At 38.2% G+C, this 24,196-nt stretch overlaps 1 protein-coding gene and 1 long non-coding RNA gene across 2 annotated transcripts in view; both read right to left on the bottom strand.

Annotated features, from left to right (window-relative positions):
* The window catches only part of LOC118597965, a 20,393-nt gene extending 764 nt beyond the window's left edge, over positions 1-19,629 (bottom strand). Inside the window, exons 1-2 of the long non-coding RNA XR_004946992.1 lie at positions 19,189-19,629; positions 17,988-18,165 (exon numbers count right to left, since the gene is read on the bottom strand). This is a non-coding gene — a long non-coding RNA (uncharacterized LOC118597965). The remainder of the gene's footprint in view (positions 1-17,987; positions 18,166-19,188) is intronic.
* Positions 19,630-22,219: 2,590 nt separating this feature from the next.
* The window catches only part of LOC112154891 (anosmin-1), a 69,700-nt gene continuing 67,723 nt past the window's right edge, over positions 22,220-24,196 (bottom strand). Inside the window, exon 14 of the mRNA XM_024286128.2 lies at positions 22,220-23,144. Coding sequence (XP_024141896.1) covers positions 23,086-23,144 — 59 coding nt within the window. The 3' untranslated portion in view covers positions 22,220-23,085. The remainder of the gene's footprint in view (positions 23,145-24,196) is intronic.

Raw genomic sequence — 24,196 nt, 5'->3', positions numbered from 1 at the left:
TGTTTCAGCTACCTGCTAGCTCGTTTGGCAAAATTAGACATTTTTCAGGTTTTTTTTAGGCTTATTTGGCATTTAGCTAACATTTCGGCTACATGCTAGCTGTTTTGGCTAAATTATATTTTTTTAGCCTCTTTTCTTCTTCAGAATCTACTGGAATTGATCATTGATCGTTGCTTCGTTGTTTGATTGGTTGGTTGCTTGATTGCTTAGTTACTCGTTTGGTTGGTTGTTGGTCGGTTGTTTGCTTGCTTGGTTATTTGTTTGGTTGGTTGGTTGGTTGGTTGGTTGCTTGGTTGCTTGCTTGGTTGTTGATTGGTTGGTTGCTTGCTTGCTAGCTTGTTGATTGGTTGCTTGCTTGTTGTTTGCCTGGTAGATTGCTTGGTTATTTGTTTGGTTGGTTGCTTGCTTTGTTGTTGTTTGCCTGGTTTGTTGCTTGGTTGGTTATTGATTGGTTGGTTGGTTGCTTGGTCACTTGCTTTCTTGCTTGGTTTGGTTACTTGCTTGCTTGGCTGGTTGACCGACTGAGATGAGGGGGCCTTCCTGCTCCCATACTTGGAGCAACATCCTCCAGCAGCGGGTAAACAGCGGGAGGCGGAGTCACCTGTCTAAGTTTGATGGGTGGCTCCGCCTCAGAAGAAATCAGCTTTTTTTTATCCGCGTTGCACTGGACCACCTGACGACTACTCTGATGAATGTTTTTGTCTAAACATGTCAGGCATGTTTAAACATATCTTGTGTCTGATAACAAAAGAACCGAGAAGTTTTATGTACGGCTACAAAAGGTTTGTTTTACCGCTAACTCACAGTTGTGAGGGGCTGTAAGCTAGTGGGAGAGAGTGATGATGATGAGAAGGATGATGGGTAATTAACGCAGGCTTACTCCCTGCCAATAGTCTAGATTACAACTCAGAGGTAAATATCTTCTGCCGCTCTGCAGAAACTATGTCCTAAAAACGATACTGGTTTTTATTTTTGGCTAAAATGAGCATAATCATACTTAAACGTCCGCTTTTACATTAGATCAAAAAATGACTTTCACTCTGAGTAATCAAAAGTGCGTCTGACTCAGTTGAGTTTATCGCAAAAAAATCTATCAAAGATAAATGATTGCAGCATGATGTCATTTTTTCTTTGGGGTTACGTGAGTTTGCATGTAAGAATAATTTTGGCCTGGCAACCGAACCTCCAGGAGTCGGTCCAGTTTTCATATCATCATATTCGTCACACAAATTTGACGCTGGTATTAATCTTCATCTTGGCAAGAGAGTAAACATGCAAGTGTTGAAGTATTCTCTTACTCTGCTGAGGTTTTGTTTGGCTGGAGGATTTCTTTGCCACAGCTGTGTTAAAATAAGCACACTTCACAGAGCGTCGTATCTTCACAAACTAGACTCGCATATGCTTTTTATAGAGGGGTTATCTTCCTGCTGATTCAATTAAACTTGCAGTCAGTCTGTGCGATTAAAACGTGGTCAAATGGATTGTGTGATCCGCCACGGTGTGATTCAGAGCCTCTCCGCTTCTCTATCAGTTTGCAGAGCCATCCCTTCATTGCTGAATGCGACTGGTACGTTCGCATGAGATGAATTGAAATGCACTGAAGAGACCCACAGAAAAAAAAAAAAAAAGATGACGGTAAAAGATTATGGGGAGCTGAAAGGAATCTGCGGCGCATTAGGAGCTCTGCTCCGAGGAGCAGATGAAAGCCGCTGCCCTTGTATTCAAAGGAGAGCCGGGGAGGTGAAGGATTCTCCTCCCGAGAAATCAGAAACACTCTTTTTCCCACTGCTGCACTGACAGTAACTCTCCGTGCTGTCAATCCATTTTAATCAAATTACAGCGACGTTTCAAACGTAAGTGGGATGAAATAGAGGGTTCAGATCAGGAGGACTGGTTTCAATCAAGATATTTCTTTGTCTTTGGAGCTTCGCTCAAAAGGGCCGTGAACGTCTGAGAATGGATGAGCACGAGATGGGTCGCGTTGGGGGAGAACTTTGGCAGCATCACATGTGCGAGATGTGAGAGGAGAAGCATGATGAACAGCCCACATGTCATACGGAGCAGTAAATTATTTATGAACTGATAGAAAGGGCTTGTTTGCTTTCTTTAACTTGCATGAAAGTGACAGAGTTCATTACAGAGTCGGCCTTGAGTTTGCATGTCAAGCAGGGGTCAAACAACAGATCTGTGTGCAGCTTTAGGTTCCCAGTTTTTATTATTGATATGATAATAATCGTCAAGCAAATTCCCTCCCTGGAGGTTTGATGATTCATCTGCTTCTTATCAGCTCTTAAAACAATGTAAACTCAGACGAACAGAAACAATTTACATTTTTAACCTTGTCGTTATTTATCCAACAGAAAGAAAGCCAAAGAACATAAAACGGGTTAGATAAATGGGATCTGGATTAAGAGGATACGTAGCCGCCAGCTGTTGCTAAGCGAGAACACTTGATCAACCGATTTTCAGCCAGTCTGAGCAACCTTTTGGAAAAGCCTGTTCTTTTGGCAGCTTTTTTTGGTCTTCTCCAATCAAACCAAAGTGCCTCATTGGAGAGTCAGAGAGATTGCTCACAAACGGGAAGAGTTCAGCAGTTCCCATTCATCTCTGGAGTGGACTTTCCAGCAAGTTTACCTGGAGGTCAGACTGCAGGGAGAGCAGCAGACTTTCAAAAGGGACGACATTGAAGACAGAACCGACGTGGTCCGTTTGGAGGGGTTAGCAGGAGGAAGCTCCTTTAACACAAACACAGCAGCAGTGTTGTCAAATCATCAAAATCCTCCATTGAAAGAAAAAAAATGTCAGAAAAAAGCTCCATGAATCTGCTGACGCCCTCACGGAGTTGCTGGAGCCTATCCCTGTTTGGCATTAGTGGGGTACACCTTGAACAGGTTGACACTCTCATTTACACCTAGGGACTACTTGGAGTCATCAGTGAACCTATGAATCATGGTAAATAGCATGTACTTGTATAACGCTTTACTACCTCATTAGAAGTCCCTAAGCACTTTACAGTCACGGTCCTGTTCACCCACACATATTCACAAACTGATGGCGCTCACTGGCGCCAACCTATAACCACCATGACCAATGTCGGGTTCAGTGTCTCGACCAAGGACGCTTCAACGGGTACCGAACCTGCGGATTTCCCATCAGAGGTTGACCGCTCTACCTCTGCACCGCAACCACCCAACGAATGAATTGTGCTTTTGGACTGCGGGAGGAAGCTAGCTTTCCCAGAGAAACTCCGTACATGCACAAGGAGAAAACGCAAACTCCACACAGCGAGATCCCAGATGGGATTTGAACCAGGGCCTTGTCACTGGAAGGCTAGCCACTACACCACCATGCAGCTAATTCTTCTTCAGCTCATAAATTGTCAAGCACGGCAGCAGAAGTTTCATTATTTGAATTTATTTTGATGAGAGGAAAACCATCAGGATATTGACCCTCGAAGACTTGAAGTCTAGAGGCCAAAGCTAGAAATCAAAAACATTAAACACAAATTCTAAGCTAATCAACAAACTCAGACCATTGAAACAAGTAAAACTTAATGTTCAGAAGGCTGGAAATCAATTAGTCTTTTTCTGAAATTGCTTTTTCTCCCCTCAGACGAATATCATCTTTTTTTTAATTTTAACATGCATGTGTGGCATTTTTCTTATGAAAGAGAACAAATATAATAAGAAATAATTTTGTTTTTCCATTTCTGAATATTTCTCCTTTTAAATCTGTCAATCAACAGACTGAATGAATGATCTTCTTTCCATCAACAGCTCTGCTGCACATGCACTAAACCCTCATCTGTTCCTAGTGTCTAGTTCAGGTTCTGGAGAAGAGAAGATGGTATCTTCACATTGACTGCAGTCAAATGAGCCGCCGTTCACATTTCTGTGGTCAAATCAGCATCACTGGATTTTTGGTGTGAGTTTCATCCAATACTTACGGTAGCAGGACTGAGAACGCTGGAAAATCTCCACCAGACTCCACGGAGCTTCTTGATGTGACCACGGAAATGTGAACGGCGGCTCATTTGACCGCAGTTGGAAAGGATTGTAAATCAATGAAAGAGCATTTTGATGTTAGCTTTGATTATTTTATCAAGAACTCTGAGAAACCAATGATTGAATGTATTGATCACAGTCAATAAACATTGGAGAATTAGCTAAAAGAGTCTTTGGTGAACTGGAAGGAGAAAGAATCAGGATTTTGGAGGAAGTTCTGTCCATGAAGATCTTCACTTCCTCGTCCAGCTGACATCTGGATCAGAACCATACGGTTGTACATTACTGATATTGGACATTTTTATGTAGCAGCGGTGAAGATTTACGCTTGCGAGACACATAGTTATCATAATCAGACAGGGGGGGATCAGGGGCGGATCAGATCCAAAAGCCACGCCTCCTCAGAGGAGATTTTGCAAAGACAGGCTTCATATCAACGTGAAAAATGTCTTTTTAAGACATTTAAGTTGTAAAATTTTGGTTAAAATCTTTAAAATAATAATTAAAACAGTACTGGGAACATTTTAAAATAAAAATGTTGTCATTGGGGGACTTGAACCTGACGCTCTGGAGCCACATTTGACTCTTTTCCCCTCAATTGTGCCTGTGTGGTTAAAGAAAAAAACTTTTTGTTTTAAAAAGTAACCGAAAAAAAGTAATATTAATTTCAATAACACAAACAGCAGAAGGACAATATGTATCCCTCCATGAGATTCCAAAGCTGGAATCCTACAACAATCCATCAAACCTTAGTAGTTGACAGATTTTTGAGCTTTGTGAAACAAAATTCATATTTAATTTTTGATTATATTTTTGAACAAATTCAAGTGGTTCAAAAAACATGGTAAAATTCACTCAAGTAGCTCTTCTCTCATTTTTTTTTTTGTTAAATGTATGAATTTTTGGTTGAAATGCCCCAAAAAACAATAAAATAAACATTTTCATTTGTTATTTCTGCCAACATTAGGTTACTAATCTACTACTAACATACTACATTGAGATGTTCCCATGTGGCTCAGGGATACTTTTATTTTGAAGGTAAGTGAACCTTTGTCTAAATTTCTGTTTTATTTTTCTAAAAGGGTGAAGTAAGACTTTGTGGGTTGTGGTCGGTGAGAAATAAACCCAACTGGCTCTTTCTGGCTCTTGGTTCTACAGGTGGATGCTGAACACAATAGTGACAGATTCCAAGTTACGGCAACTGCAGTGGGCGGGTCAAAGTCTTTCTGCTCCGTTATAAATCTGATGCAGACAAATTGATCCATTAACGTCTTTGTTTTCCTCATCTGAGCTTCCATCTGGATCAAAACTGTACGGCTGGATAGCTCTATTTTATTTGCTAAGCTAATGTTAGCTAGGGCTTTAGAGGTGCTATAAGCTAGCGAGAAACGCTGATGGGAATTTAGCGTAAGCTTTCACTTAGAGCTGTGAATTTTGCAGAACATATATCTTTAAAAAAATTGTAGTTGTAGTGGGACTTTCTAAAGTTTCTAAAAAGGTGGAAATATAGCTGTAGTAAAACTGAAGAAGCTGCTGAGATGAGCAGCAAAACATCTTCTAAATCAGCCTTTAAAATGCAGTTTACCCTGAAGAACAGAATCCTGTCAAGTTACTTAACTGAATAAACTTGATTTCCCCCTGAAGCGGAAACCCGCATAGCTTTAGGACAGAGTTTTATACAGACTTTGAAAGCAAAGTCAGCTCATAAACTGTTTCCTAAACAGTTCGTACATAGATAAAGAGATGACAACATCGCTTATTGTAAAGATGGACGTGGTCAACAGCGACATGTTATCAAAGCGTGGAAAAAGAGATTGTGAAAATCTCCTTAGCATGTGCGCCATGTGTTTTTGTTTTTTTTCTTCCTCCGGAGTGTCATAAACGTGTTACAGGCGCAGCTCGGCCAGTCCTGACACTGAATCACAGCTTTCCCTCAGCTCACCTAAATCTTGGCTCCACTCAACACCCCAATGCAAACGGAACTGTTTATGCTGCAAACGGGCTTGGAAAAAGCCTGCTCGCAATGGTGCATGAAGACAAAGAATTTATGAGCAGAAGGCGACATTTGTGCTACGTTTTGTCGAAGGGCTGAAACGTGGGTTGAACCTCCGGACATGTTTGTGTGTTCTGTCAGTTATATCTCCATTTTTTTTGATAATCAAGGGTACAGTCGAAGATCTGCCCAGAATGCTGAGAGAGAGATCATGAATTGAAGTAAATAATTGATCGGATGTTGCCCCCGGAGTGAATTTCTGGTTCATCAGATGGAGATTCTGGAGTTTCTGTAAGTGAAAGTAAGCGAGAAATGATCCGTCTTACATTAACTTCACCGGTTATTTAGACATTTCAATCCCCTCTTAAAAATTTAGTGTTGTTTCGTTCCGTATCCTCATGTCAGAGCAATGAATCAGCCTCTGGACGGATCCCAGAGCTTTTACTTAAACTCTGAAGAAAACGCTTCAGTTGCATCCACAGGAGAGCACTTTCATCGGATTCTCAATTCCTAGGTTTGTCAGTAAGGGAACGGAACTTAGTTGTGCTAAACTGATTTGAGCTTTTCATCCTCAAAATTACATTCAAAGCCTTAGTCACATATGGGGACTGCAGGATTTGGGGTTTTTTGGAGGGTCTCTGTTAGGGGTCAGCACTGTGGGAGGCATCTCCAGCATACTGAAGACGCTACATCTCCCAGCAACCCCAGCGCACACTCCCAGATGTCGCTGACTCTCATTTGCCAATCACTCACAGGACACTTGAGCACTGCACAGACTCTGACCCAGTGCGAAGTTTTGTTTGTGTCTGCATTACCGAGCGTTTCATCTGGATTTGAACTTCTGATTTCCTGACCCTGTTTTGTCTCTGATTCTGTTTGCCTGCCACCTGCCCTGACCTTCATCTGGACCCTGACTTCTCTAGTTTTCTCTCGGATGCTCTTTGCTTACTTCTGCCCGCCTGACCCTGATTTAGATTTGTGGACTTTTAGGTGTTCTGTGATAGTCATAGAGAGGAGCATCTTTAAGGAGCTCAGGTGTGTGTTGTAGTTCCTTTAAGGCGTGCATGACCACCTAAAGGGACATCATGAAATCTTGACTTGACAAAACTTGTTAAAGACACACTCACGCCAGTAGAACCCACATGATTTCTACTCTCCTCCAGATAAAACCGTACAATGTAATTCTGCAAAGTTGTTGTGTTCCCTACATATTTAATGTTGGTCTGACAGAACTTATACACCTCATGACTTTTATCCAAAGCCAATTGGCCATCGACACTGAAGTCAGGCCGGCCGTTTGACGCGATCTGTAAGGTCATCCGTGTTTGTGTGCTCTTCAGAGAACGGCTGACATTTAGTTCTGCTTGATACTTTTACTTTACATTATATTATTCATTCATTCATTTTCTTGACCGCTTTGTCCCTTTCGGGGTCACGGGGGTGCTGGAGCCAAAGGGGCAAAGGCGGGGTTTACCCTGGACAGGTCGCCAGTCTATCGCAGGGCATATTATATTAATTTTTTGATTATTTAAAACTATAAAACAATTCCGAATAATTTGTGGATTGCAATTAACACATCTAATGATCAATTATTTTCTACACCCTTAGTCGTCAATAAGGTGCCAGAACTGGCTCCTTACAGACCATGTGTTGGCGTGCAAGTCCTCCATAAGTGCCTGTAGGGATCCCCCAAAAAACTACGCTCTGATCCATCCAGCGATCCTAGACCAGGTCGCGGGGGAAGCAGTCCAAGCAAAGATGCCCAGACGTCCTCCTTCTCCTCTGGGAAGACCTCGAGGCGTTCTGAGAGACATAGTCTCTCCAGCGTGTCCTGGGTCTTCCCCGGGGCCTCCGCCCAGTGGGACATGCCTGAAAAACCTGCCCAAGGAAGCGTCTAGGAGGCACCTGGACAAAATGCTCGAGCCATTTCCTCAAGGAGCGAGCGCTTATCAGTTGAACAGCATCTCTCCTACTTCATCCATGCTTATTGAAGTGTTTGTTACAACCTGACAACCACAGCATTCCAGTAACAAAAGTGTGCATGAACATGTTCGCCATTCCTGGTTAAATTAAGGTTACATAAATAAAATAACTTGCACTACTTTGACATTTCGGACCATTTCTGCTTTTGAGCCAGTTTGGTTGTTCTCCTTTCGATAGCTTCATGCGTGGAAAGACCAAACTCAAGAACCTATTTCAGAGCACATATAATTCCCTTTTTTTAATGTATTTATTTTAATCAAGTGCATTTTTTGTATTATTCCAGTTACTGTTTCCCTTTCACTTTACTCTAATAGCTTAATCAATTTAGAAAAAGATGAAAACTAATGAAGACTGTAAAATTTAATTGTTATAATTGACCTTGGATTGTTCTGACATGTTAGTGCCAACATTTGAAATATTGGATCTCTGCCTTTTCCGTTTTAAACATCAACAATGTTAATATAGATTTAGCTTTAAGACATAATATAAATAACACTCTCTTTCTTAGAAGTCTTTTTCGGGAAACCTTCAAACTAGCGCCGCCTTCTCACGAACAACGTTTCCTTAACCTCGTGACATTTTTCTTGGAGGTCAAGGAAAACAGCTTAAGAAAAGACAATAAGACGCGTTGTGTTTTTGACAACCCTGACAATTCCCCGGAGCGCGTTTCTGCTGGAGCTCCTTTCCTGCTTCAGGAAGTCCTTCCTCTCAGTCGTGGCTCATCACCTCCTGCATGCTGAGGATGATTGACTGAAGCAGAAACTCAACTGGCAAGGCCACTTTTGGCATCGTGTGAACACAGTTATCATTTACTGGAACTGGATTATAATAAAGAGGATTATAACTGGATGAACTTAATGTATTTAATTGGACTTGTACTTAGTTTGTTTGCTTTTACTGTTAAGTATCCCCAGATGACTTCTTATGCCAAAGTGAAATCTATAAATGAAATAAACTGAACTGTTATGTTTGACTGGAGCTGCTATTAGATTTTTGTGGGGTTTTTGTGTATTGGAGTCATAAATTCAGTCTCTTATTCTGTAAAATTTACTGTCTTGGAAGCTTGTCGCACATTTCCTATATGGTTTATGTGAACTTGTGCTGGCACAGTGATTGCATTTTTGACCTAAAAGAGGTTTTTATTCTTATTTCAAGTTAGAATTTAGCCCATTATAACCCATTATATTAAAAACATAGATAGAAATGTTGTTTTTTGGAATAAAAGTGCTTTTAAACCCTTTGATGAAATCCACAAAAAAATGTTTGCGATATTGTTTTGATGTAATATGGATAGTATTGATTATAATATCTATGTTGGGTGATTTAGTGAGTTTTTGCTCACAACAAGATGCAAAAACATTCAAGAAAAAAAAACTTATTTACCCTCTGTGTCAAATTTGAAACACATTTTTAACATGCTGTAAACATAGTGTAAATAATTAATTCTTTCAATACATTAGGTAGTAATTAAAAAAAAATACTAACAATAGATGAGTCATTCTCACAATAAGGTTTAGAAAATTAGCACAACTTTTCCCGCCAAAAGTGTTTTTGAGATTTCATGGGAGCCGCCATTTTGAAAAAGCCTCTTTACTGCCTCTAGTGGAATGATGATGAACTACAGGGCAGAAAACATGGATCTAATTCTATAAAAGGAGTGATAAATGACAGGTTAGATGATGCTACAGAGATATAGGTCTTAGAAACACATATTTATAATATATGACTGGTTATATGGGGTTAAACAGCGTTTTGAATCATCATGATTGGCCATCATGAATTTCAAAAGATCATAGAGTATATATTATCACTCAACGAAACAGGTGTGATGTCAACCATAGAAAATGAAGCCAATTCAGTCGCCATTTTACAGCATTATGGGCGCCACGCTTGGAGTCAGACCACAGTGATTGGTTCGAGTCGCTCTAACTCACGTTTCTACGGCAACTACTGTCACCAATCATGAGTGAGTCCACACCCTTTCCACTGATAGAGCAATCTCCCATTCAAAACAGGAAGTATCCGCTGGTTCCAAGAAGGTCAAAATCCCATAGACTTCCATGGAGAAATATTCAGATAGATTTTTAGAATAAACCATTCTTGTTCTGATACATTCTTCTTAGGATCTTATTTCTAATCCTATTTTTTTAATAGTTTTTTTTTCTTTATCTCAAGTTACTAAAGTTATAAATTAACCAATCAGACCCAACAGTGGCCAGCACTGAATCCCTCATTGCTGGCCACTGTTGGGTACGCCTTGAACAGGCTGTCAGTCTGTTGCAAGCCCACACACACATGCACACCGAAAAATTCTGACATGCCAATGAAGCATTGTTTTTGGACTGTAGGAGGAAGCCGGAGTGCCTGGAAAAAAACCCACACATGCCCAGGGAGAATATGTAAACTACCCAAATGGGATTCAAACCAGGGTCTTCTCACGGTAAAGCAAGGGGGCTAACCGCTACTCCACTGTGACTCCTGATTTTGAAACAACTTGTTTCATTTTGACCTTAAGAAGTCAAACAACCAAATCTAAAGGTCAAAAAACTGAAATGTGACCACCCCAGAACCAGGACGAGACCTTAACTTGACATGGGAGCCAAAAAGGTGACACGAGGATCGGACTTGAAGGCAACTAACCAAACATCTGTAGGGACAACAGAGGTGAACCAGACATCCACAAACAACAAGAATGTCAAGGAAAGCAGCCTAGAAATGGGAAAAGCAGATTTGTTTTCTCTGGAGTTTATAATTTATGAATACAAATATTAAATAAAGATAAAATAATGTTTTATGTTAAAAGGTCATTCGGTGTCTGTGTGGCTGGTGTTTCCCTAAAGTTGTGGGTGATCAGATGAAGAGCGTTTGACTTTCAGCAGCCAGGTCCTCCACTTGACATCATATTTTCTTAATGAGAAGCAGCTGCCTGCAGCATCAGCCTTTAGCTACGCGTCGGCATGAAAAACCCCAACGCTGGAGTCTTAAGTACGTCCAGATTCCTCCGTGCGCCACGGGGTTGAACCAACATTCTGCTCTTTGTACCAATCAATGGTGCCTGTGATCATGCGAGGTGGAAATGAGCTCTTAGCCTCAGAGCACACACACAACCACACACTGCAATGTTCAGGATGAAACGCCTCACATTCATTGTGTAAACACTGCGGTCCGTCAGCCATTTGTTGGACGGATTCAAACATATTCAGATCGGCGTCTTTACACAAAATAATCACCAAAAACGCCATTATACCGCTTAAAAGAAATGTTTCTGTGAGGGGGATCTGTTGCTGCGGTCAGCGGTTGCTGATTGAAGCGGTTTTTTATCGTGAATTTCATGCACTTTTTGAATTGATGATGAGCTCATAAATATTCCTGATAAATTCCAGAGCTTTTGTCAGGAGTATTAATGACCTCTGATGCCGATTTTCTGTGCCTGGAGATGCGTTTAGCGTAAAAGTTAAACTGTCACAGTTTTAAACGCTTTAACCACGGAAATGTCGCAGGTGGAACCTAAATAACACTTTTTATACTGTACCTTTTCAACCATTTACACGTAATTCTAGTGGATTCTTCAGAATACGCTGGAATTATGATGATCAGGTTACATTATGTTAAAGACTATCAACATGGAGCTAAAGGGGTAAAAGTGGACACATGTTGTGCAGTTGTGTAGAAAAAAAGTGTTTACAGATCAGAAAAAGCAAAATTATGACAAAAAGGACCACAAAGATTTCTGACTTTAATCTCAAAATTCTGACTTTTTTCTCAGAATTCTGACTTTAATCTCAATTTTTTTCCACAGTTTAACTTTAATCTAAAGATTTTGACTTTAATCTGAGAATTATCTTTTCTTTGAGAATTATGAATTTAATCGCAGATTCTTTTTTATCTCAGAAATTTAACTTTAATCTCTGAATTTTCTTTTTTTTTCTTCAATATTTTAAATTTTGACTTTAATTTCAGAATTCTGACTTTAATCTGAGAATGATCTTTTCTTTGAGATTTCTGACTTTTAATCTCAGAATTCTGAGTTTAATCTCATTTTTTTCCCCTTCATTTTAACTTTAATCTCAGAATTTTGACTTTGATCAGAGATTTATGTTTTTTTCCTCATTATTTTTCAATTTGATCTCAGGATCCTAAATTTATTCTCAGGATTCTAACTTTAATCTCCAAATTCTAACTTTAATCTCAGAATTTTTTTTCCTTCAAAATTTTGATTTAATCTCAGAATTCTGACTTTAATCTGAGAATTGTCTTTTTTCCAGAATTTTGAAATTGATCTCATCTCAGAATTATTTTTTTCTCTAAATTCTAATTTTAATCTCTGAATTTTATTTTTTTCTTCAATATTTTAATTTTGTATTTTAATCTCAGAATTTTGACTTTAATCTGAGAATTATGTTTTTTTCCAGAATTATGACTCAAATCTCAGAATTTTAACTTTAATCTCAGAATCTTGACTTTAATCTGAGACATCTGTATTTTCCTCATAATTTGTTTATTAATCTTAGAATTCTTACTTCAATCTCAAAGTTTGAACTTTTTTTCTGAGAATTGTCCCTTAAAATTATGAGGTCATTCTCACAATTTTCTTTTTTTTTTTACTTTAATTTTTTACTTTAATTTCAGAATTCCGACTTTAATCTGAGATTTCTGTTTTTCCTCAGAATACTGACTATAATCTCTGAATTCCAACCTTATTCTCAGAATTCTATTTTTTGTAATTATTTTTATTCCTTAAAATTCTAACTTTAATCTCAGAATTTTCTTTTTTTATTTTAACTTTTGACTTTAATCTGAAAAATCTATTTTTTCCTCAAATTTTTTTTTAATTAAATCTCAGAATTTTGACATAAATTTCAGTAATCTGAACTTTTTTTTTGCATTTTTCTTAGAATTCTGACTTTATTCTAAGAATTCTTACTTTAATCTCAGTGTTCTGAACTTTTTTATCTAAATTCTGACTCGAACCTTAAAACGTTTTCTTTTTTTCCTAGAATTTTGACTTAAATGTTATTTTATTTTATATCATTATTTTTGAAAATGTTTAATTTAATTTCAGAATTCTTGGTTTTTGAAAAAAAAAGTTAGTTGTTTAATTGAGAATTCTGAGATTAAAGTCAGAATTATGTGGAAAAATTATTATGATTAAAGTCAAAATTCTTTTTGGGCCTTTATTTCTTTTTCTCCATGTTCCTAATCTCTTTCTGTACCAATTGACAACATTTAAATCGAATCTAAATTTGAAGTAGAAATTTAGGAGTGTGGGTTTAATAAACCCTCACTGATCATTTTATACAATTAAATAGCTTTTTTGTAACTCTAATGAGAGTTAAATTAAAATGACTTCTTTACTCTGAGAAAGACTTTGAGAGCCAACATGCTCAAATGTTTTAGTGCCGTCTGACTGCCTGAAGGAAGCTCTGCTGTCCCCTGACGATCTGTTTTTTTGCAGCATCCTCTGTGGATTCCATCTGAACTCGACCCCTGACCCCTCTCTTGTCCCCGAGCCTGGGTCCTGGCCTCGCGCTGCCGTCCGCCCTCCTGGGTACAGCTGACCTCCGAACTCTGCTTCACCTCTGAGGCCCGGCTACCGACCCCGCTCAGAGACTTCACAGGGGAAAACGAAGAGCAGACAGAAAGTTTCCCTTCTCCGCCGCTCATGCCTCGCAGGCGAAACCCTCCGACACCGGCCTCTTAATGCCATGTTTGAAAGAGCCAGCTGCCGGGCTTGACTTTTTACCTTCAGAAAGTGCTGAGCTGAAACAAAGTCTAAACTTCCTGCTTCATTAATTAAGAGCGGGTCACGCAGGTCAACATGTGTCTATTCTCACTAAAGAGCACGAAAGGGGATTAAGTCTAATCAGGGGATTAAAAACACCCTCTGCAGATGGATGGAGCCTGATCTCTCCACTTCTCCACGAATGGATGTTTGTATGGAATAAGATAAGGATTCCTCCAGTGACATTTTCTTTGTAAACACAAACAAAGAAGGACCTCTTTCTTACCTTTTGACCCAGAGTTCACTAGAAAGTCAACACATTAGAAACACTTTCAGAGATTTCAGCAATCTTTGTATCAAAATATTCAGCTCGTTCAAGACATTACTGCGTGTACTTTTGGTATTCAGAAACTTTATAGTTTTTGAAATATTGAGCAGAATATGCCCCATAAGAAGTGAAAGATATTTTTTTCAATTCTTCAAAACCTTTGTGCTCTTTGAAACCATTGTTTTCAGTAATTTTTAAATAATTTAAATAAGCTGTTATATTAGCATTTTGCTAGCTCATTTTGGTAATTTGGCATCTATCGAGGTTTTTTATGCTAATTTTATCAAACATTTTAGCAACATGCTGACATATCTTTTGGCTAATTTATTATCTACTAAAGTTGTTCGGCTATGTTTGAGTTTAACTAGGAACATGCTGACATATTCTCTGGCTAATTTGTTATCTACTAAAGTTGTTCGGCTATGTTTGAGTTTAGCTAGGAACATGCTAACGTTTTTTTGGCTAATTTGTTATCTAATGAAGTTGTTCGGCTATTTATGAGTTTGGCTAGAAACATGCTAAATTTCTTTGGCTAATTTGTTATCTACTAAAGTTGTTCGGCTATTTATGAGTTTAGCTAGGAACATGCTAGATTTTTTTGGCTAATTTGTTATCTACTGAAGTTGTTCAGCTATTTATGAGTTTGGCTAGGAACATGCTAACGCTTTTTTGGCTAATTTGTTATCTACTGAAGTTGTTCGGCTATTTATGAGTTTAGCTAGGAACATGCTAAATTTTTTTGGCTAATTTGTTATCTACTGAAGTTGTTCGGCTATTTATGAGTTTGGCTAGGAACATGCTAAATTTTTTTGGCTAATTTGTTATCTACTAAAGTTGTTCGGCTATTTATGAGTTTAGCTAGGAACATGCCAACATTTTTTTGACTAATTTGTTATCTACTGAAGTTGTTCGGCTATTTATGAGTTTGGCTAGGAACATGCTAACGCTTTTTTGGCTAATTTGTTATCTACTAAAGTTGTTCGGCTATTTTTGAGTTTAGCGAGGAAGAGGCTAGCGTTTTGGTTTGTTAGGCTACTTTTCAGCTTAGCTTATAGCACAGGCCAACATTTTTGACTAATTTTACTGAAGATTTTTTGGCTATTTTGGAGTTGTGGATCTATTTTAGCAATGTGCTAGCTTTTTAGGCTAATTCGGCATTTACTAAGGTTTTTTGGGCTAATTTAGAGTAATATATAAGAAACACAGTACAGTTTTTTTTTTTAAAATTTGCATGTTTTGGGGATTTTAAAGCAAACTTACTAATAATGTTTCAGAAATTTAGGCCAGCAGCAGTTCTTTAACAAAATTTCAAGCAAATTTTGCATTTTGCATTGTCAGCAAATCCCTTCAGCAGTTAGAGTATACTGTTTTCTTTTCTTAAGGTCTGCAATTTTTTGTGTTTTACTCCAACAAAATGTGTTTTTTTTTCTGCACAGGAACTTTGATAAAGCCAAATTTGCATCTTTTGATGCAGAGTTATTGCATGTCTACAGCCGCCTGAGTGCGTCTTTATGCGCCGGAAAGCATTATTTGATAAAACAAATTGTGGTTTACAGTCGCGGCTCGGTTGACGAAGACAGAAGCAGGAGAAGTGAGATCCCTGTGGAGCTTCAGGGCAAAGTGAAAGAGTTGCTGCAATAAAAATAGAGGAAGGAGGCGGAGGTGAGGGGGGAGTGCATTGTGTGAGCGCCTTCAGAGGTGGATGCAGCTCTACCACACCGTCCTGGTAATGCTGCGTTTTAATCACACGCCTGTCAAGCCTCTCCTTCTGCCAGCCTTTAAAGAGCAGGAAAGGACGTCTCTGCTTGTCAACAGCGTGGTAGCTCTGCTGCTCGTGTAACGCGCTCTGGTCTTCATTAGACGTCCGCCGAGCATCTCAGATCCTTTCATGTGTCCCCTGCCTGGTCCCACTCACCGGAGCCTAAGCAGAAACATGCCACTGCCCGTGGCAAGGTCAGCCTCCTCGCCATACCACAGCACTAAAGCAACATCGCTCCTCCTAATGGAGGCCTAAAACACGCCAGTTATTCCTCATCAGTCTCACAGACAATACAGTTCATCTCATCATGTTGAGGGAGTGCATGTGGTAGTAATCTGCTCAGTGATCTCACTGACATGAAACTCGCATGAGAGGGGAAATTTGGAGCTCTCAAATCGCCCAGGTTACGATCGGTGTCATCTCAGAGGAGGAATGCAAGAGTCCATCCATTTAATACATCGCCTCATACTTCAAAGTCCGGCTGTCATCAAAAGCAGGATTCCAGCCATGCTCCGAGGAGTAATGTTACGTCCAGATATTGCGCCGTGAATCACCACGGATGGATAAAAAGTGGTGCACGGCTCATTGCTGGGGAGGGAGAAGCGGCCCACCTTTGTGCTCCTCTCCAGGGACTCGCCGTGTCACTCTCAATCCTCATTAAACCCCCGCTAATGTGAGCCAGAGGACGGGTAAATATTGGACTGACGGGGAGCCAAATGAGCGCCGTTGTTTTGAGAATATGAAAGCGGGGTCCTCTGCCCGGCGGGGAGGCGCTGGCGTGCCAGGTTCGGCCTTTTACCCGTCAGGACCAAAGCTTTGGAGCTCTGTTATTCGGTTTTTCACTCCATCATGTCCGTGGAGGTTTCTCCAAAAGACTGGAGGCTCTTTTGTTTTGAAGTTTTCACACTGACGGTGTTTTCTCTGCCTGAAAAGGGAGAGAGTGTTTGGGCTAAAAAAGAAGCCTTTCTCCCCCCTCAAAAATAAATAAATAAAGTGGCAAAGCCTTAAGAAAGAGCAGGGATTAACAAGTGCAGACTGAGGAACTAATCTCCTGAGACAGAATACGACTGTACACAAACAACATCCCCCAGAGGAGAGCGGGGGAAATCTTTAACTTCTCGAGGGGGATTCTGTGATTTCTACTGATTCAACGTTCAAGCAAATTTAAAGATTAGAAAACACACACAGACGCCTGAAATCTATTGAGTGTATTTGGAGAGTCCCACTCCAGCTATAGTTTTTGTAATCGTAAAATCGTTCTCAGTGATCTTTCAGTTTGATTAGGAAGTTTTTAGCCAAACTAAAAAAAAAACAGATAATAGACTCACCTACATTGGTGTGTGTGTAACTCTTTATGTGTGCGTAACTTTGGATTTGTGTGTGTTTAATTCTTGATTTGTTGTGTGTATGTGTGGGTTTGTGCGTAGGTGTGGATTTGTGTGTGTGTCATTCTTGATTTGTGCGAAACTTTGGATTTGTACGTGTTTAATTTTTGATTTGTTGTGTGTAATTCTTGATGTGTGCGTGCGTAACTTTGGATTTGTGTGTGTGTAAGTTTTGATTTGTAACTCTTAAAATGTATTTTGTGCATAAGCACAAAAAGGATGAAATTTAAAAAAAATACATAATACAATTTACATGTGTACAAATTAAAATTACAAATCCAAATTTACGCACAAATCGGGTTAAGTCTATTTTCTCTCCCTTAAAAACCCTTTGCCATTTTTAAGGCATATTTTATCCAGCAGCTCATTAGAAATGCAATTGTTGGTTGTGGGCGGGACTGTTGGCACAGAGAAACCCCGCCTCCTTCCCCGTCACTAGGAGCTCTATTTGCACCTGAGCTTATAGCTAAAAAGTAGACATTTCATTTTGATGTTTACCTACCAAACCTTTTAATTATTGATGACACGTTTCTGCTTTGAGAGTCTCAAAAACCTGTTTTTTTATGTACTGATTACTGCAACGTTGAACCCATAGACTGCATATAAACATTTTATTTTTACAGTCAATGGTTGAGGGTAAAGGGGGCGGGGTTACTCCATGCCAATGATGAAACCACGTCCTAGAAAACGACAGATTTTGTGATTTTAGCTAAAAACTGCATAATAATTATCATTTTTCATAATAGATCAGAAGATGATCCGAGAGAGTTTTTAGTTTTTTAACCTGATTGGATCCATTGCAGCGGTTTTTACCTACAGGTTGAAGATCTTTCCACAAAACCTGCAGGAGCTCTGCAGAGAAATGTTTGAGCCTCCAGCTGCTTTCGTCTTCCGTCTCGTGATGCAGCCAAGTGTTCTCAGGTGCTGAAAGATCTGGACCGGCTTAAACCTGGACTCTTTCTCTGCAAAGCTCTCGATGTTGTCCAGCAGTCTGGAAAGGTGCAAAGAATTGATAGAAAAATGCATTTTCAGGACGGAACGATAAAACATGATTCCAGATGTGAAGGTTTTATTCTCTAAGAATTGAAAAGAAGCCAGTGGATTCTTCTGCTTTTTAGCCTGGAGGACTTAATGTTTATGTTTCTGAAACATTTAACCTCTTTAACCCTTTAACTGCCTACTTAAACAATCGATGGAGCACATTTATTCTTTGATTTAATCTTTAGTTATCCAGGGAGGTGATTTTGACTTTTAGAAAACATATTAAAAACATTGATCATGTCACTTAATACATTAAGCATTTAGATTATGTCATCATTAGATAGTTAAATGGTTAAGAACACACTATGTAACTCTACTTTTGTGTCTTTTGAATGAGAAGACATCTGCTTTTCTAGATTTTTTACATTTATTTATTTTTTAATATTACTTTTTACATGTTTCTTTATACATATTTACATTTTACTATTAACATTTTTTTATTATATATCAATCTTAACGCAGTTTTCATTGTTTCCCCTGCACGCTTCAGGTTCTTTCAACTCTTAAAAAAAACTCTCAAACTTCAAATTCTATTTAAAATATTTGTGTTTCACTGTTTAACAAAAAAAAAATAATAATTTTCTTGCAAATTTTAATCACATTTTGCCAAAAACGTCCTGTTATGTGGACAATTTAATTTAATTTAATATATAAAATTAGTAAATGTTATTGTCTTTGGGAGATTTCACCTGATTGTTTAAAATAAACCTGGATTTTATAACACAATAGTGTCACAAATATATTCTTGAACAGCCTGTTACCCAGATTTTACCCAAATAATCTGTGTTTAATGTTGAAACACTTTCAAATGTTTGGTTGATTTAAGTGAGTTGTGGTGAATTTTAGTTTTGGAGGGAATAATTCGATGTCTAAAATGTCTTTTAAAGCAGTTTTTGTTTTGTTTCAATGAGTCATAAAATGCAGGAAAAGAACATTTTCATGTAAAACGTTAAGCAATAATTCGGACTCTTACCTGACAGCGATAAGGTGCTGGTTCTAATCCCAGCAGGAACTTTTCCGTGTGGCTCCACATGTACTTCTCGTGCACATGTAGGTTTTCTTCATAGGTTGATTGGGGATAAATTGCTCCAGGTGTAAATGTGTGTCCGACAACAGACTGGTGTCCTGGGATAAAGAGGGTGAAAACAATAAAAGCCTGTTGGGCAAACGTATGTGATGGGTGACACCTGTGGGGTGTGGCTCTGGCATTAAGGCCTGTTAAATAGGAAGGGGCGGAGCTACCAGCCAGTGTCAGATTCTTGTGGGTGGCCAAGACGACTGCTGTTTGTGTCAGCTGTGTGAGTCCATTTAGAAAATGTTATGCTATTTTATTCTATTTTTGAAGTCTTGTAAATATTTTGATGTATTTTATATACAGGACTTTGGTATCGTGAGAAAACCTCCTGGTTGAACGACTTTTAGTGGGTTCTCAGCACCACAGGTACGCAAAAGTTTGTTGTGTTTGATATTTTAAAGCAAATTTGTATTGTAACCGATTATTGTGTTTTTTAATCGCTACTGTCCCTTTTGACGTTTTTTTACTGCTTCAGTTGAGTGAGCAGCAGACTAACTCTTTTAAACGTTTGTTGGTTGTTATTTTTGTTTGGGTCACTCCTCAGTCAGTCTCATTTCTGTCGCCCACGTCGACTGTTTCTACATCTCATCCGATAGTCTGACTATGTACGATGATTTCTACTGTGTTTTATTGTTAAGTATGTTCGCAGTGTTTACAGCAGCTTTTGACTCTTTACTGTTGTGGGGAGTTTTAATTGGTTTTGTAGCAGCTAAACTACAGATATATGTGACCAGATTAAACATGACCACTTTATATGAATGGAAATGTCTTCAAGACATCCAGAACACATGGAAGTACTTGTAACACATGGAATTAGTCGATTACTAGAATACTGCTACTGTCTATTATTAAACAATCACTATTCTATTACTAGTCAATTACTAGACTATTACTAGTATATTGCTAGTGTGTAACTAGCCAATTACTAGTCTATTACTAGTCTAATACTAATACACTACTAATCTATTACCAGCATACTACTAGTGTACAACTGGTGTATTACTAGTGTATTGCTAGTCAATTACTAGTCTATAATTAGCATACTACTAGTTTATTAGTAGTCCATTACTAGTCTATTACTGGAATATAACTAGAGTATTACTAATATACTACTAGTGTATTACTAGTCTGTTAATAGAATAGTTCTAGTCTATTACGAGTATACTACTAGTCTATTACTACACAATTACTAGTCTATTACTGGTACACTACTAATCTATTACTAGCAAACTACTAGTGCATAACTAGTCTATTGCTAGTCATTTACTAGTCTATAATTAGCATAGTACAAGTTTATTAGTAGTATATTACTAGTTTATTGCTAGTATATGACTAGAGTATTACTAGCATACTACTAGTGTATTACTAGTCTCTTACTAGAACAGTTCTAGTCTATTGCTAGTCATTTACTAGTCTATTATTAGCATAGTACAAGTTTATTAGTAGTCTATTACTAGTTTATTACTAGTATTTGACTAGAGTATTACTAGTATAATACTAGTGTATTACTATTCTCTTACTAGAATAGTTCTAGTCTATTGCGAGTATACTACTAGTCTATTACTACACAATTACGAGTCTATTACTAGTATACTAGCATACTACAAGTCTAAAATAGTACACTAGTAATAGACTAATATTATACATGTAATACACTAGTACTATACTAGTAATATGTTAGTAGAATAGTAGTGATTGTCTAGTAATAGACTAGTAGTATACTAGCAATAGACTAGTAATTGTCTAGTAAAAGACTACTATTATACTTGTAATATTATAGTACTATACAAGTGGCTGGATGTCTTAGTGGGCTAAGTGTACGCAGGAGACGTGGGTTCGATTCCCAGGGTTGTCCACTGATCCCCATCCAGATTGAGTCCTTAGGCATTTCCCTTGACGCTGCTGCCTAACTGGGTCCCTGTGCCCCTCAAGTACAGGGTTGTGTCAGGAAGGGCATCCGGTTTAAAAACTCTGCCAAATTACTGATGCGAAACAGTGGATGCTGTTACGCTGTGGCGACCCCGAAAGGGATAAGCCGAAAGGTGAACAACAACACTAGTACTATACTAGTAATAGACTAGTAGAATAGTAGTGATTATCTAGTAATAGACTAGTAGTATAAATGTTTGTAGGTCTGAATGCAGAGTTTTGAACGTGGAAACCTAAAATATACGTTTACATAGATTTTTCATTGAAATTGAAAGTGAACACTTGAACTCACGTTGCTGATGGTGGTGTGAACGTCGCTTTAGAGTCAAAACCAAACAAGGAGAAGCAGAGTTCATCCTCTATGCTCCACAAATAAGGAAGAAACTTCCAGGAATCCTTGGATCAAAGGGAAAAACATCAGTTTACTTAAAGACCCGATTTGATCAGTTTGTATTCAGAAGTTCACATCTACCCAGTAAATTCACTTCTTTTTAACTTTATTTAAACTGTTATTTTAATGATCACTTATTTAGTATTTGTTTTAAAAGTTTCTTTTAATGTTTCATGTAAAGCTCTTTGAATTTAATGACCGTACCTGTAAAGAACACGTAGATAAACATTCTGTCTTTTAAGGAGCAGCTGTGAGAATAAATACACAAAAGTTTTTTAAGTAATTTTGGGCTAAATTTACACAAATATTTGATTAAAACATCCCAGTTTCAGCACAGAGACATCAGGCTTCAGGATAGCAGAGCAGGAGGCGAAGAACTGAAGTGTTTCTGAGTCTACAGGTGCTCCGCATCACTGCAGCTAAATCCATTCAGACCGCTGACCTGAATGAGCTGTTTATTTGGACTCGCCGGGCCTCACACCCATCAGCCAACGTGCCGCACTCAGTCTGCCATGATGGATTTCACAGCCAAAATAAGCAGCACTAATTGCCAAATAGCTGGAGAGGAGTCTGTTTGCGCCTCGGGAAATTCAATGAAACGGCAACAGACACAGGTTAGGGATTATTTTATTAATTAGCCGTCTTTACAGTATCTACCATGGAAAAATAACAAGGAACATATGACTGTATTTACAATTCCATTTTTTACAAAATGTCTTTACAAGATTTTTTTTCTTCATTTTTTTTGTTTTTTTTGCCAAGATCAGAAAATAAAAATGAGACTACAACACACACAAAACTTACATATTCACACACATCCAAAGTAATACACACATAAATAAATATAGACATTCACTGACTGATCCACAACAAATATTTCATGTACAATTCGTCATTTCCACGCGAGTTATAATTTCATGAATAAACATTACATATTACTTCCAATATAATTCTTTGTTAATCTGTTAATGGAATATTGCTAACATACTGAAAAGAGTGACGGGGACATCTCATGCCAACAGATTACGAACGGTTGTCATGCAAAACCAGAAACAAGCTTTCAATTTGAAGTTCATTTACAGCTGGAAACTCAAATGGGATACATGCAACACACTACATGGAATATTCTGGGTTAGACATCAATGACTTTAGTTACAATATTCATCAGTACAGACTGTGTGTCTAAGCGCCTCTTTAATGGGAAACCAAATAAATAGATGCACGTCTACTGCTCGTTCTTCATGAATAAAGTCGCTCGCGTCCATCTTCACTCCCCAAAGTCTTTCAGTTGCTCACGGCAACCGATTTTCCAGGGATTACATCATTTCTTTAGGAGGGTGGGATGAGTGATGCGCCGACACAGAATATACTTGTCTGGTCCGGAGAGCTGGAGGGCAGAAGGTGGAGGTCAGTTCATGGTGTGGGCCCTCACCCGGCAGGCGGGGCCAGAGTTTATGTGGGGTTACTTGAAAACTTCAATGTCTTTCCACTGACGGTTTCTGGTGGTGGGGGTGATGCTGCCGGAGTCTGGGCCCTGGAACGCACAAACAGAGTCAGTGACCACTAGAAAGGGAGTGGAGGTCACAACTTATGTGTTCTCAAATATGGAAAACAAAGATTTACCGTGAAATTTGTATTTGAACTCCACTAAAAACACCCGTAAAAACGGTAAACTGTGTCAACAAGTATTATGGTGTTAGTAAGAAGTAAGTATTTTTTGGATTGCCAAGAAAGGGTTTTTCTATGTGTGAAATTAGAGCAGATTAAGCTGATGTTTTGTTCTTGTGTTTTGTTTTTTCTTTATTGTTTAAGATTTTTTTTTATTGTTAGTGTAAAAATAATGGCTGGAAGTCTGTCAGATCAGGAAAACTTCATAAATCTATTTTTTGGGGGGTTGTAATTTGGTGTTTTACTTTCACAAAATTTCATAAATTCAAAATAAAAAAAATCTAAAATCTAAAAATGGGGCTTTTTACAGCAATTATTAGGCTATAAGTATTGCAATTAAAAATAAAAGTCTGTCAGATCAGGAAAACTTCATAAATCCATTTTTTTCTGCTGTAATTTGGAGTTTCACTGACCAAAAATGTCACAAATTCAAATAAAAATCTAAAAATTAGGCTTTTACAGCAATTATTAGGCCATAAGTATTGTTATTAAAAATAAAAGTCTGTCACATCAGGAAAACTTCATAAATCTGTTTTTTGGGTTGTAACTTGGTATTTTACTTTGCCAAAATTTCATAAATTCAAATAAAAAAATAATAAAAAAAAAAAAAAAATTGGGCTTTTTACAGCAATAATTAGGCTTTAAGTATTGCGATTAAAAATAAAAGTCTGTCAGATCAGGAAAACTTCATAAAACCAATTTTTTGTTGTAATTTGGAGTTTTACTGACCCAAAATGTCACAAATTCAAATACAAATCTAAAAGTGAACCTTTTTACAGCAATGATTAGGCTATACGTATTTCGATTAAAAATAGATTAATTAATAACGGGTCAGTGCTGCTCAACTCAGCTCCAAAAGCCACGCCCCCTCAGAGGAGATTTTGGAAACGGAAGCTTCAGATCAACATGAAAAATTGC

This window comes from Oryzias melastigma, linkage group LG21 (genome assembly GCF_002922805.2).
Source record: "Oryzias melastigma strain HK-1 linkage group LG21, ASM292280v2, whole genome shotgun sequence".
Taxonomy (NCBI): Eukaryota; Metazoa; Chordata; class Actinopteri; order Beloniformes; family Adrianichthyidae; genus Oryzias; species Oryzias melastigma.
This window is presented reverse-complemented; position numbering and strand designations above follow the sequence as displayed.